Here is a 13,045-nt window from a genome sequence, read left to right on the forward strand (position 1 = left end):
GCAAGGCAAAGTCCTTCTAGATGTTTCTATAAACCCCAAATAATATTTATTTAATATTTAAATCTGCTTTATAATTAGAAGAGAAGGTTCCTGCCATCCTGTCTAGGGGTGATTCTAGTTTAATAGGATTTTTTTTTTCAGACACAACAAGTCCCAAAAAGTTGTCAGATACTCTTCTGACCCCGGAGTCCAAAAGTTCTCCTGATTTTGTAATTCTAGGTTATATAAAGTAATTTTGGGAAGCAAATCCAGACTTGTTTGGTTTGATTTGTGTTTTCAACAGTTTGCACTGAGGTGATTAAATCAAAGCCTCCCAAACCCTTCTTTTGGGAGTTTTGTTTTCCAGCACCATGTTCCAGTCCCAATTTTCTTGGCTGTGCTAAAACAAATTCCTCTCCTCACCCTCAGTGATTTGTGTCGTGCTCCTCCCTGTTGAATGATATTTTACTGTTTCTATTCTGTGCATTTCACCAGGAAAAATTCCCATTTCAGAGAAGGAAATTCAGCCTTTTTTTTGCCAAATCTGCCAGGTTTTGGTGACTTCTGAGCTTCTAGACCCAGAGTTCCCCTTGTATTAAAATGTTCATATTTGACACCACTGATATCTTTAATTGCTGTGGTTATTGAGGTTCCCTTCATTTCCCTTCTCAGCAGTCCAGAGCTTTTATTCCCAAATCTTTTCACTCCATCCCCTTACTTATGGACACGGATATTTATGGATATGGATATTTATGGATATTTATAGTTGCTTTCTTAGCAGGAACTGGATGTTGAATGTTCAACACTCAAACACAGATTTCCCACCCCGTGAACCACACGTTACCAGCAAGAGAAAGGTAAATAAATAAACCCCTGCAATCAAATCCATCCCCCAGCGACGCAGTTCCATCCTACAAAAAGAGCAAATCCCACCACACACACCCTGAAAATTACCTGGGAACTAAAGATATGATCTGAGGAAGAAGAAAACAAGAGCTGGAATACCAGAACTTGGTCCATGTGGTTAGAATATTAAAAGCTTGGGCAATAAGCAGCTAATTGTGGGGATTCACAGGGTTTTTTCTCTCAGGAGCTATTTCTGAGGAGGAGCTGTTCTGAATCGCTGGCACAGACACAGAAAAGAGATTGAGCAATTAAAATACTTCAAAACAAAGGGAAAAAAACAAGCCACAAACTGAAATATGAACATGAGAGGTTCCTCTAGACATCTTCCTCTGCTGAACGGCTCTTGGAAATTCAGTGTACAGGGGATTTCACCAGCTCCAGCCCCAAAACTGACAGAGCAGAAACCCCAATATTCCTCTTCCCAGTCTTGTTACAGCACTGGATGCAGGCTGGCAACTCACTATTATTTAAAAAAATTATTATTATACCACAAACCACTCAACATTTCACCTGAGTCTCACAGAAAGAACATTTCCATTCTCCTGGAAATCCAACAGAATTCCTCTCTCTGGATTAAAGCTCCCCCCTGAGCCCTGTGCTGCTGGGAGGGCTCAGCAAGGGGCTCAGTGAAGGTTTCTGCAGTTTTAGGGAATAACACAAAAATAACACAACCTCCTTAAAGCAGAAAACATTCTCCAGGCTTGTTCGTAGATATCTGGGGGGGAAAACAGTAAAGGTAAAAAGATTTTTAGGAAGTTGTGAAAGTAGGCTTTAGAAATAGAAAGAGTAAAGAATTTCTAGTTAGTTGTGAAGTTTGAAAGTAGAAAAGTTACAGTAGTACAGTGAGAAAGGACATGAAATAATAGTTTTAGGTTTGGTTAAGATGGATTTTAAGATTGTAGAAAAATATGTTTAGTAAGACAGTAGAAGGTTTTAAGTTTAATAATGGAGTATTGTGTATTGTTAATAGAAAGTATAAGTATTGTTTGAAATAAGTGTGTTCTTAATGACTGGCTAGAATAGTATTATATAATAACAATAATTTAATATTAATATATAATATCTAAAATCTATATTAATATATATTATACATAATATAATAACAATATTGGCTAGAATAATTATCCATAACTTTTAGTAGTATGTTATTGGCTAGAAAGTTTTTAAATGCTTTGTAACAAAGAAATCTTGGGCTGTTGTTGGTAAGATGTGAGTTATTTTTAATTGTTTTAACTATGTAATGAGACTGATGTTGTAATAAAGTATAAGGGATGTATCTCAGTGTTTTTACCTTTGCTGTTTAAAGTGTAAGGAATGTATCCCAGTGTTTTTACCTTTGCTGTTTAAAGTGTAAGGAATGTATCCCAGTGTTTTTACCTTTGCTGTTTAAAGTGTAAGGAATGTATCCCAGTGTTTTTACCTTTGCTGTTTTCCCCACAGATATTCAATAAATCATGAAATGCAGGCTGTGTATCCTGCAATCACCAAACTAAAGGAACAACTCCAGCAGCAGGGAATGAAACATCTCTCAACTTTCCAGCCTTTGCCTACACAGAATTACCTTTTCTCTTTCAGATAAGGGGAAAAGTGTCATTGAGGCTTTGGAATTCTGTGGCTCCAACCCTCTGAGCCATGCCCCAGCTCCTGCTCCTACAGGGATGAGAACCCAGCTGATGCTGGAACCTTCCTTCAGGCTCTGACCCATTTGTTCTGTCACATTTGTATTTCTGAGGGGAAATTCAGCTTGGAGCTGAGTGGAGTTACAAGCACAGGCTCTGATGAGCACAGCAACACCACGGGAGCCTCTGGGAGTGGTGGAAAGCCCAGCCAAGGTGGGAGCCAAGGCGTTCCTGCCCCAGGGATTGTGTCCTGTGCCCAGTGGGACAGGGAAGTGAATTCCCAGGGCAATCCCAGACCTTTGCTCAGTGCAAAGTCTCAGAAGCTGCAGCAGGAAATGCTCCTGTGTCAGCATGACAAGGCAAAAGAGCCACACAAAACCTGAGAGCTGCTTGTTGTCACCACTCCAGGCAAAAAAAATGAAACCTTTTTATCCCAGGGATGGGGAGAAACCCTTAAAAGGCATCAGGAACCACAACCAGAGCAACAGCAGAACATTATTTGACTCTAATTCAGCTTTTCTAGAATTCCATTCCATCTAAAGGACGAAGCTGAGGAATGCAGAGCAGGTTCTTGGTTGGCTTAATGAGAGGGCACTTGAACACTTTGGTGTTCATTCACCTGGGTTTTCATTCCACTTCAGAAATCTACACCACTACCATCTTCTTCTTTGTTTAACCAGTAACAGTCAATAAAATTCACATTTTTGAGCTGATTCCTTTTTCTCTTTCAACCCCCCAGAGATCCTAACAGCAGCAAACCCATTTCCTCTCCAAATCTTCCCTGATGAACAAACCAGGAAATCTCTCCCTACACTCCCCCAACTGTTTATTCAACCATTTAATTAACGCCTTAGTAAAATTACCTCAATAAAAGCAAACACAGGCTTGGCATTCCCTCCTGCTGGCCCTGAAAAGGGTGATTTTGTACATTTTGGCGCTCCCAGGATCTGCTCCAATCTCTGACACCAGCTCTTCAATTCCAGCAGGAAAGAGCTCATGGATCACCTGGACATGCACTGCCAGGTGAGCCACAACCTTCTGGGCTTGGAGCGGGGCAGGCTGCAAGAAAACCTCCAGTTGATTTGGAGAAGCGACAACAGAGGTGTGGGAATGTCCAGAAGTGAATGGATTTTATTCATGGAGTGTGTGTGGAAGTGAGCAGAAGCAAGAGCTGTGACAGGAAGCAGGGCAGGATGGTTTTGTCCAGAAAAAGGGAGATATGTTTTACTTTACCACTGTTTTTTTGTGGTTTTTTGCCTTTCTGTTTTGAGTAGGTGGCTTTTAGCATGAACCAGGTGTGCTTTTCACTGGGATAAACCCAAGTTTAACAAGGAATAATGTCCTTGGTTGTAAGATATGTGTGTATTCTATCACCACCTGTCAGAGCTGGGGCAGTTCTCCTCTGTTCATGGGGCAGTTTTCTTTATCTCTCCCACAGCCAATCCTCCCTCCAGGAGATCTCTGCTGTTCATGGGCCATTAATTATTAATTATCTTCTGCTCATGGCCAGTGAGTGTCCCTGCATGGCTGATACAATTCCATCATCCCATGGGAGATGCTCTGCCCAGGGGAGGAGCCAAGCATTCCTACCTGGATACAATCTGAGCCTGGAACAGCACAGCAGCCTCTGCCCCCTACATTCCCAGAGGAGCAGCTTTCTCCTGCCCTGCATTCCCAGAGGAGCAGCTTTCTCCTCCCCTGCATTCCCAGAGGAGCAGCTTTCTCCTGCCCTGCATTCCCAGGGGAGCAGCTTTCTCCTCCCCTGCATTCCCAGAGGAATTCCAGGCCCATCTCCAGCAGCCCTGGAGCTCCAGAGGAAAACTCCCCCCTTGTCCAGGATCCCTGCTCCAGCAGAAGCACAGCTGGCCCTGCAGGAGGGCTGAGCCACCGTGGAATGGCACTGCTGCCACCACCCTGACCCTCAGCACGTGTAGCCCCACATTTCTCTTCACAGAGAAAAGCAAGGCGCACCTTCCCAAGAATATTTCTGGGATTCACATTCTCTGAAGCTCAGAGAAAGGAAACACAATTCTTATATCATTTGCTGAGCCCATGTTTCTGCAAAAGCAGGATGCAGTATGGGGATTGTTTACCCAGAGTGATGGTGTTTTGTTTCCTTGGCCTCTCAGGGCCAAGAGCGTGTGTGTTGGGACTGTCGGGGACAGTCACGACATTCTGTGCAGTGTGAGCAGGGTTGAGTGCTTGGCAGGTTCAGTTTTAGACGTCTAGAATAATAAAGTAATTAATTAGCCTTCTGATAAGATGGAGTCAGATGCATCATTCTCTCCCCTTCGTTGGGACCAAAAATATCCACTATAAGTGCATCAGGTCATGTTCTGACTCAGTCAGTGCTTTTTTTGTTTTGTTTGTTTGTACTGTGGCATTTGTATTTTTAGTTTTCTTAGTAAAGATCTGTTATTCCTACTCCCGTATCATTGCCTGAGAGCCCCTTAATTTCAAAATTATAACAATTTGGAGGGAGGGGAGTTTACATTTTCCATTTCAGGGGAGGCTCTGCCTTCCTTAGCAGACACCTGGCTTTCCAAACCAAGACAAACATTTAAAACCAGCCATCAGAGATTCCCAAGGATGAAAACACGGGACAACCCCCAGGCGAGGCCACGTACCTGCTTCAGGGCTGCTCTGGTTACAGCTGCTCCCGATGCTGTTGGGGATCCCTGGCGTGGAGGGTGCCTGGAGCCTGGCCTGAGCTGGGCTGGGATGTAAGGAGTTCCCTAAGGCCATTCCTGCCTGGGGGAGCATCCCGCAGCTCCCGCCGGCCTGCATCTGGTTGAGGAGCCCCGCCAGGTGGTTGGAGGGGGGTGCCCCAGCGCCGGGCGCGAAGGCGGGGTTGGGGTTGGGGTTGGGGCAGGGCAGCCCGTCCCCACGCAGGGGCAGCCCCGGGGCCAGCGGGGCCGCGCCGCCGGCCGGGCCCAGCGCGGGCTCTGCCAGGTGCAGCTGGCTGCCGGGGCAGGGCAGGGCGCCGCTGGAGCTCCCGCAGCCCGAGGAACTATTGCTGCTCCCGTGGGAGCTCTGACAACTCATGGACTGCAGGAGCTGCGACATGGAGCTGATGGGGAAGGAGCTTTGACTTGGCTTTCTTATCAAATCGGAGCCGGCTTTGGGAAGCCCAGAGCTGTCCAGCTGAGACTGTCTCAGCAAGCTCAGCACCGTGGTGGTGGGCTGCTTCCTTTTCCTCAGAGGATCCTTTTGCTGAGACATCAATTTATCTCTCAGTGCTGCCCGGCCGCTCTGCCCTTCCGTGGTGGGGAGGAGCACGTTGGCAGCAGGAGGGAACATGGGATTTAAAGTGCTGTGTCCTTCGGTGCTGCCGCCGCTGGCAACAGGTCCAGAATTGCTACTGCTGTTATTGTTGTTACCAGCAAGTTTATTTTGATTTGCTAGCTGTGCTTTGGCTGCTGCTGAGAGTAAACTGCTTGCTGGAAAAGAGGCAGCGTTGTGCTGGTTCAAGATCTGATTTAAAGGCATTCCCAGCAAACCAGGCTGACTCTTCAAGGAACCGCTTCCAGCCGATGCAGCGGGAAAAACTGCATTGTTGGGAGGATTTAATACATTACTCATTCCAGCAATTAACGGGTTAGGGATGTCCTTGTATTGACTAAGTCCATCGTGCTTGGTGGAAGGGCTGGATGGCATGGATGGCCTCGGTGACCCTATGGTTGACCTCGGGGACCTGGGAGGGACTTTGATACCGCTACAGGACGACTGTGGCCCGACTGGAGGCAGCAGGAAGTTTCCGTGATCGGACGAGGTGGAAGAAGAACGCGATCTTTGGGGAGAAGCCTCGATCCTTCCCATGCCGGGCGCCATCGCGTGAACGGGGGACGTCACCGGCGAGGGGGACAGGGACGTCGAAGCCGAGTGCTGAACCCTTTGGACGTGAGTGCCATGGTTGATGTGGGCGGGTTTGACGGTGGGCAGGGGCAGGTTGCTGGGCAGGGGCACCACGGCGGGGGGCATGCTTACATTCATCACGGGTACCTGAGAGTGGACACTCGAGTGGAAGGTGGTGGGGTTCATGATCACGGGGTTCTGGTTCACCGGTTTGCTGGGAATCGGGTCCAGTATGCCAAGCGGATCCTTCTCGGATGTTAATGGCTTTTTCTGAAGAGCACAAGAAGGCGGTGGAGGAGGTGGGGGTGGGCCTTGGGGGGGTTTATGGTGGAACATTGCTCGTGGTATTTCCATACCGGCTGAAAAGTTACACAGGGGTTTTTTCATGACCGGGCTCTTGGTGGTCAGGGTGGGGGAAAGAGGTATATTAGTCCTTCCAGCCATTGCACAGGATGACTGTATGGGAGAGCCGTGGAGCATGACAGACGGCGGGGACAGAGGCGTCCTGGTCATGTGGATAGGACTGGAGTTGGGCGCTCCATGAAAACTGGGATTGTTCCTCGTGAACACGTCGGGGCTTCCCAGAGGGTCAGTCCTGGGGGAGATGGAGCCGTCCCCGTAGATCTGCGACCCCGAGGACGCCGGGCTGGGCATCCCCCCGTGACTGCCGCGGTACGGAGACTTCTGCCCCAGTTCATTGCTCCCCAATCTCTGCCTGGGATAGGCAGGATGGAGCTCTGCTTGCTGGCTTCCAGCCATTTCTTGCACATAAAGCCTACCCATGGCATTAGATGCCCCCATCATCAACTTGAAAGGAGTCTTACATTCCGGCATCACAGAATTTGTAATTCCTTCATGTGATTTATTCCTCATCGACCTTGGAGTTGCTGCTCGAGTGGGAACTACTGGCGTTGCACCTGGCATGGGAAACACACAACAGTTAACTACTGGTTGCAAATCCAGTGTCCCACGTTTCAGGGCAAAGCTGCTGAGGCTGAAAGCATTCCCAAAAGCTCAGGGAGCCTTTGGCTAAACTTTTGCTCCAGCAGAAATAAACTCTCAATCATCGAGCTGGAACGGTGCCTGTCCCCAGCTACACAGCTGCAATTCCATATCCCACAGAAACGTGGACCATTTGAAACCTTTTTCCTTGCTTTTGCCTTTTCCAAGCACCCCCTGCAGCCTCCTGCATCTCCAGCATCCCCCCTCTGGCAGCAGGAGCGGGATGGCTGTGGCAGGGAAAAGGAGCCTCTGGCACCATCTATTGAGGACAGGAGGAACAAAGCCCATCCAGGACTGAGACTCAATTCCCAAGAAAAGGTCCTGTCCCAAATGCTGCCCCTGATGAGGGATCCTGAATGCTTTCTGTTTGTTTTCAGGATAAAAGCCTTGGGGATATTTGCACGTGGTGGAAAGATTCCCTGTAAATCTCACTTTTGAGGCTACACCTTCCAACAAACACAAGATCACTTCCCATCTTTATTTAAGAAGATTTTTTTTCCCAATGTTTTACTTCCAGACTGGAAGCACAAGAAGCTCCAAGTCTGGGGAACTTTCTGCCAGTTTTGCAGCTCTGGGAATTTGCAGTTCAGCTTGCAGTGCTTGGCATGCAGCCTCTGCGTGTGCAAAACTCAACTGGAATTGAGAGCTAAAAATTCTGTGTTCAAATGAACTCAGAAATTCCTCTACTCATCTTTCCTTCAGCCTGGTCAGACAGCACTGACGATCGTGCCTTCATCCTATTTGCTCCAACGTGAGAGAAACAAACATTTCCCCTGTCCCAAAAATACAACCAAAGTCTCATTTAGAGGCTAAAACTAAAGGCTGAACTGCAAAATAAAATAATTATGAGAGGCCTCACCTTGAGTGCTGGAAATTAGCAAATGGTCACATATAAATGTGCAAAAAGTTTTGCTTACAGGGAGTTTTACTGGGGAATTTTCTTCTTTGCTTACGCACAAAATTCTGACCGACAGAGAAAGTAAGAGCAAAGAAATATAAATTACCTCCTTCATTTTCCAAATTTTTTGAAAACAGGAATATAATTTAAGTACTACTCATTGAAAAAAATTATGCAGGGAAAACACACAGAAACTTGGGAAATTCCACTGTTACCCAAAACCAAAATTACACTGAAAAAAAATTTCAAAAAAAGTTTTAAATGCCAGATTTCAATGTGAAAAGGGGCACATCAGTACTACGAACAGGATGGGTCTCTTAGCATTGGCACGTCTCTAAAATTTATTATTTCTGGGTTTTCCTGTATTTTTTCAGGAAGAGCAGTTGGCCAGGTGCTCTCACAGCCACGAGGGGTGCAGACAGTTCAGGCTTTTTCCCAGGAGCTGCAACCCCAGAGCACAGAAATATAAACTCAGCCCCTCCTGCCCACTGGGATTTGTAATTCTCTTCAGAACCTGTTCCTGCGATCCTTACAAAGTCCCTAATTTTGGGTGAATTTCTGGGTTTGGAGCTGTTTCAGAGCTAACTTTGCTTTCACTTCAGGCCTCAGGGAGCCCTCCAGGTTTGACAACCTTTGTTTGGAGAGTACCTGTCAACTTCAGCCACCAACAAATTTCCTCATTTTTTTATCGATGGGGATAATTAAAATGCTAATCCAGGTTGGTGGCCAAAAATAATCCTTGAGAAATGACAGTGGAGATCTCCTCTTGCTGTCTATTCTCCTTTACAATACAATTTCCCATTTAGCCAAGTCCTTAGCCACATCCTAATCCCTTCATAATCACTTTATTCTGCTCCTCTAATTTCCCATGTGACAGAATATCAGACATATTACTACAGTTCCAAAAGATGAGAGCTAATGTATTTTCTTTGTCTAGAACAATCTGATATCTTTTCCAAGAAAATCATGCTCTTACTCTGGGCTGACCTGCTTTTAGACTTATTTTCTATCTGCCTCCATCTCTGCCTACTCCCTTTTATTTATTCCTTCAATCTGCTTATTTTTGCACTCCTAGTCAGACTTTCGGGGTGGTTTTGCACAGTAATTATGTGTATAAAAATCAGATTATTCCTTGATTCTGCATGATTTCATTTTACTCACTTGTTCCACCACCAGGACTAGTTAGAACCAGTGAAGGATGTGGTGCTTCCATGCTTTTGTGAAGTGTAGCCACAGCAATAATTTTCCTTTTGTGAATGCATAGTTTGGTGACATCTTCGTCCGCTTTAACATCTTCAGCAGTTCTCTGCTTCACAGCAGCTCCAGGATCAAAATTAAAGACCTGGCAGTGAAAATTCCAGTGTTTAAAACAATGACTACAGGCAGCAAAGTCACCAAGTTCACATAAATTAGGAATTTTATATGGAGTATAGAGGAATTCTCCTCTGCTCCTCACTGCTCCTATACTGCCCAAGGGATTCCTTGACAGGATGTTTGGAAACAATAAATAAAAAACGAATATATTTATAATAACTGAGTCAGATCCTCTGCAAGAGGGGCTAAGGCAGAGAGGAACTGAATTTTATATTTTAAGGTCTAACTTTGGGTGGACACCACTTATTTTAGACATGATCTGAACAGAGTTTGAGTCTCCAGCATGGGCAGCTGATGAATATTATTGCACCCAGATGCAAAACGCTGCTGTGCTTTACCTTGGGAAGAACAAGAGGACATTCTAGGCCACACTTGCACGTTCCATCAGTCAGCAAGTAAGTCTTCACCTGCTCCAAGCAGGATAATAAAGACCCACTGGGACTGCAAAGGAACAGAAATGATGAATACCAGCTCTTGGATAGGTAGGACTTATATCTGCTCACAAGGACAGTGGGTAAAATCACATTTCGTATTTTTTTCTCATAGTATTTCTTGCTTTTATTCAAGAAATCAGATAATACTTACAAAAAAAAAAAAAAAAACAACAAAAAAAACCCCCAAAAAACAAACCCCAAACATATTTTAAAGGAAACACAACTGTTGCAGCTGGGTCTCTTTGTTGCACAATGTTTGGTTTCATTCAGCTAAAATTTTGACCTTCCCACTGAAAGTAAGAAATATTACACCAAGGAGCCAGGCCAGCCAGCTCCTGATAAACTGCACTTGGATTTCTCCAACTCCCACCAGAAAATCATTATCTCCACTTCCCAAAATAGGGCACTGGGAACTCTGTTATGGCAAAATCACTAATTCATAATATGAAAATAAAAAACCTTCTCGTGTCCTCAGCCTGTAACTTGCAGATTGCTCTTTATTGCTGGGCCAGCTGAACTGTTTATCCCGAATAAAACACTGGTTATTAATGGCAGCTGTAAATAGCCCTAATTTAAACAAAAACAGCTCAAGTGGAATAGTTTGGATCACGAAAACACTCCTGACTCAAAATTCCAAGCTGCGATGAACTTTGGTGCTTGGGATCCAACACATAAACACCTCATCCTGCACGAGTCACATCTAAAGCAACATCTGCAAGTGACATTTCAAGTCCTGCTGACAGTTTAAATAAGTCATTTCTTTGCCAGGCATGCCCTGAAATAGTTATTTTTGGGAGAAGTGCTCAGGTTGAATCTGTGTAGCAGTGACAGCTTGGAGGGTGAGGAAGATGAAAGAGCAATCTAAAAATAAAGGTCCAGGTCTGGTGACTGGTCAGGAGTCAAACCTTCCCTGGCTGAAATCCTTGGGGAGCAGGGGGAAACTGCTCTTTGCTTTTGTTTCTTTTCATTACAGCAGGATCCTGGTGGATCCCTTTGGATGTTCCCACCTGTCCTGATCGTGCTCAGCCCAAACTCCATGCTGGAGGATGTAACATCTTCCCAGGGGAGAATCCCACACTGACATTTGCTCTGGACCATCCCATCTACACCCAAAATCTCTCCAGACACTTCCTGTGATCCCTAAAAATTTCCTGCTACAAGGCATTTCTGGGAATATGCTCTGCACTGAGGATGCTGTTTTATTTGCATTGGCTAAAAAAGGCTACTTTTCCTGGGGTATTTTTAGAAAAAAGCGATTTTAAATAACCTTGGTGTGCTGTTTGCCTGGGCACACACAGCCAGTGCAGGCTCCAGGAGATGCTGGAGTAAAAAGGAGTGTGCTGACAATCAGGGAGTGGGAAGGAAGGTCAATCCACTGACTCTGTGGGATCCAGCATTCCTACTGCACACACAGGCAGGGCTATTTATCCACAACACCCAACTGAATTTAAAAAAGGGCCATTTCCCCCCTGTTTCTGCCTTGATCCTGGGCACAGCTGTACTGCAAAGTCTTTTTTGTGTGATATACACAATGTATATCATACAAAAAATGTCATAAAAATCATAAAAATCATAAAAACCGTCAATACAAAGATATTGACACTTGTGCAACACAAAGGATAACCCACAGCTTGCCTGGTGAGAAAGTGCCACCAAGTCATGGAATTCCAGACTGCTCTGGGGTGGGAGGGACTGAAACTGAGCTGATTCCAGCCTGGAATCACCTCCCACCATCCCAGGCTGCTCCAAGCTCCATCCAGCCTGGCCCTGGACACTTCCAGGGATGATTTAGGCCCCACTTAGCAGCTCTGTTTTGCTAAGAAAAGCCCTGAGAGTCGACTCAGTGCTTCAACCAGGTAATGAAAACCAGTTAATGAATGGGTTTAATCTTGATTTAATCCAAAGCAACTGCTGACAGCTGACAGGAAAGCATCTGTGCTTTCCAAGGAGGCACAAACAGAGAGTCTTTATTCAGCTGGGATCATCTATTCCACTTGAATCATGTCAGATCTTAATATATCCACTAATTTTTCCCTGGGATAGCTGTGGAGTCAATATTGTTTGACCTTTCCTTGCCTCCAGGAACGCTGTGCGTGCTGGCAGGGCAGAGAGGAGGTTGTGGAAATTCAATCCTGGAGGATTCAGCTGCCCTCAGACCCTTGTGGATGCTCCATGTCAGGCAGCAGATTGGATTATTGCACTTCCACCTTTCCAACCAGCACGTCCTGCTCTGGGCCTTGCAGCACACAGGAGTGTAAAATACTTTCATTCATCAGAAGCACTCAGAGAAGGCACCAGAAAATTCACCAAGGAATTAAAAAATACACTGGAAAACTTGGGAAGAGGGCAGGAATGAGCTTTCCCAAAGCTGTTGGGTAAAACCTGTTAGGGTTGTGGAAAATCGAATTCAAAAGCTGAGTGGGACCATCAGGTACATTAAACTACCAGAAAATTCACTATTCAGAAAATTGTAAGAAACTGCCACAAAATCATGGATTTCAAAGAATAAAAAATACACTGGAAAGCCTGGGAAGAGGGCAGGAATGAGCTTCATTAAAGCTGTTGTGTAAACCTTGTTAGGGCTGTGGAAATGAAGTTCAAAAGCTGAGTGGGACCATCAGGTACATTAAATTACCAGAAAATTCACTATTCAGAAAATTGTAAGAAACTGCCACAAAATCATGGATTTCAAAGAATAAAAAAATACATTGGAAAACTTGGGAAGAGGGCAGGAATAACATGAGCTTCCCCAAAGCTGTTGTGTAAAACTTATTAGGGCTGGGGGAAATGAAGTTCAAAAGCTGAGTGGGATCATCAGGTACACAAACTACCAGAAAATTCACTATTCACTATTCAGAAAAATGGTGACAAACTGCCACAAAATCATGGATTTCAAAGAATAAAAAATACACTGGAAAGCTTGGGAAGAGGGCAGGAATAATATTTGCTTCCCCAAAGTTGTTGTGTAAAATTTGTTA

General features: G+C 45.2%; 1 protein-coding gene across 4 annotated transcripts in view; it reads right to left on the reverse strand.

Moving 5' to 3' along the window:
• The window catches only part of MBD5 (methyl-CpG binding domain protein 5), a 122,293-nt gene that overhangs the window by 19,082 nt on the left and 90,166 nt on the right, over positions 1 to 13,045 (reverse strand). For all 4 annotated transcript variants that reach the window (XM_038142892.1, XM_038142894.1, XM_038142893.1 and 1 more), the window contains 3 exons: positions 9,972 to 10,074; positions 9,421 to 9,601; positions 5,132 to 7,276 (listed from right to left, as the gene is read on the reverse strand). In XM_038142892.1, the coding sequence (XP_037998820.1) occupies positions 5,132 to 7,276; positions 9,421 to 9,601; positions 9,972 to 10,074 (2,429 nt within the window). The remainder of the gene's footprint in view (positions 1 to 5,131; positions 7,277 to 9,420; positions 9,602 to 9,971; positions 10,075 to 13,045) is intronic.

The sequence above is a fragment of the Motacilla alba genome, chromosome 7, assembly GCF_015832195.1.
Source record: "Motacilla alba alba isolate MOTALB_02 chromosome 7, Motacilla_alba_V1.0_pri, whole genome shotgun sequence".
NCBI lineage: Eukaryota > Metazoa > Chordata > Aves > Passeriformes > Motacillidae > Motacilla > Motacilla alba.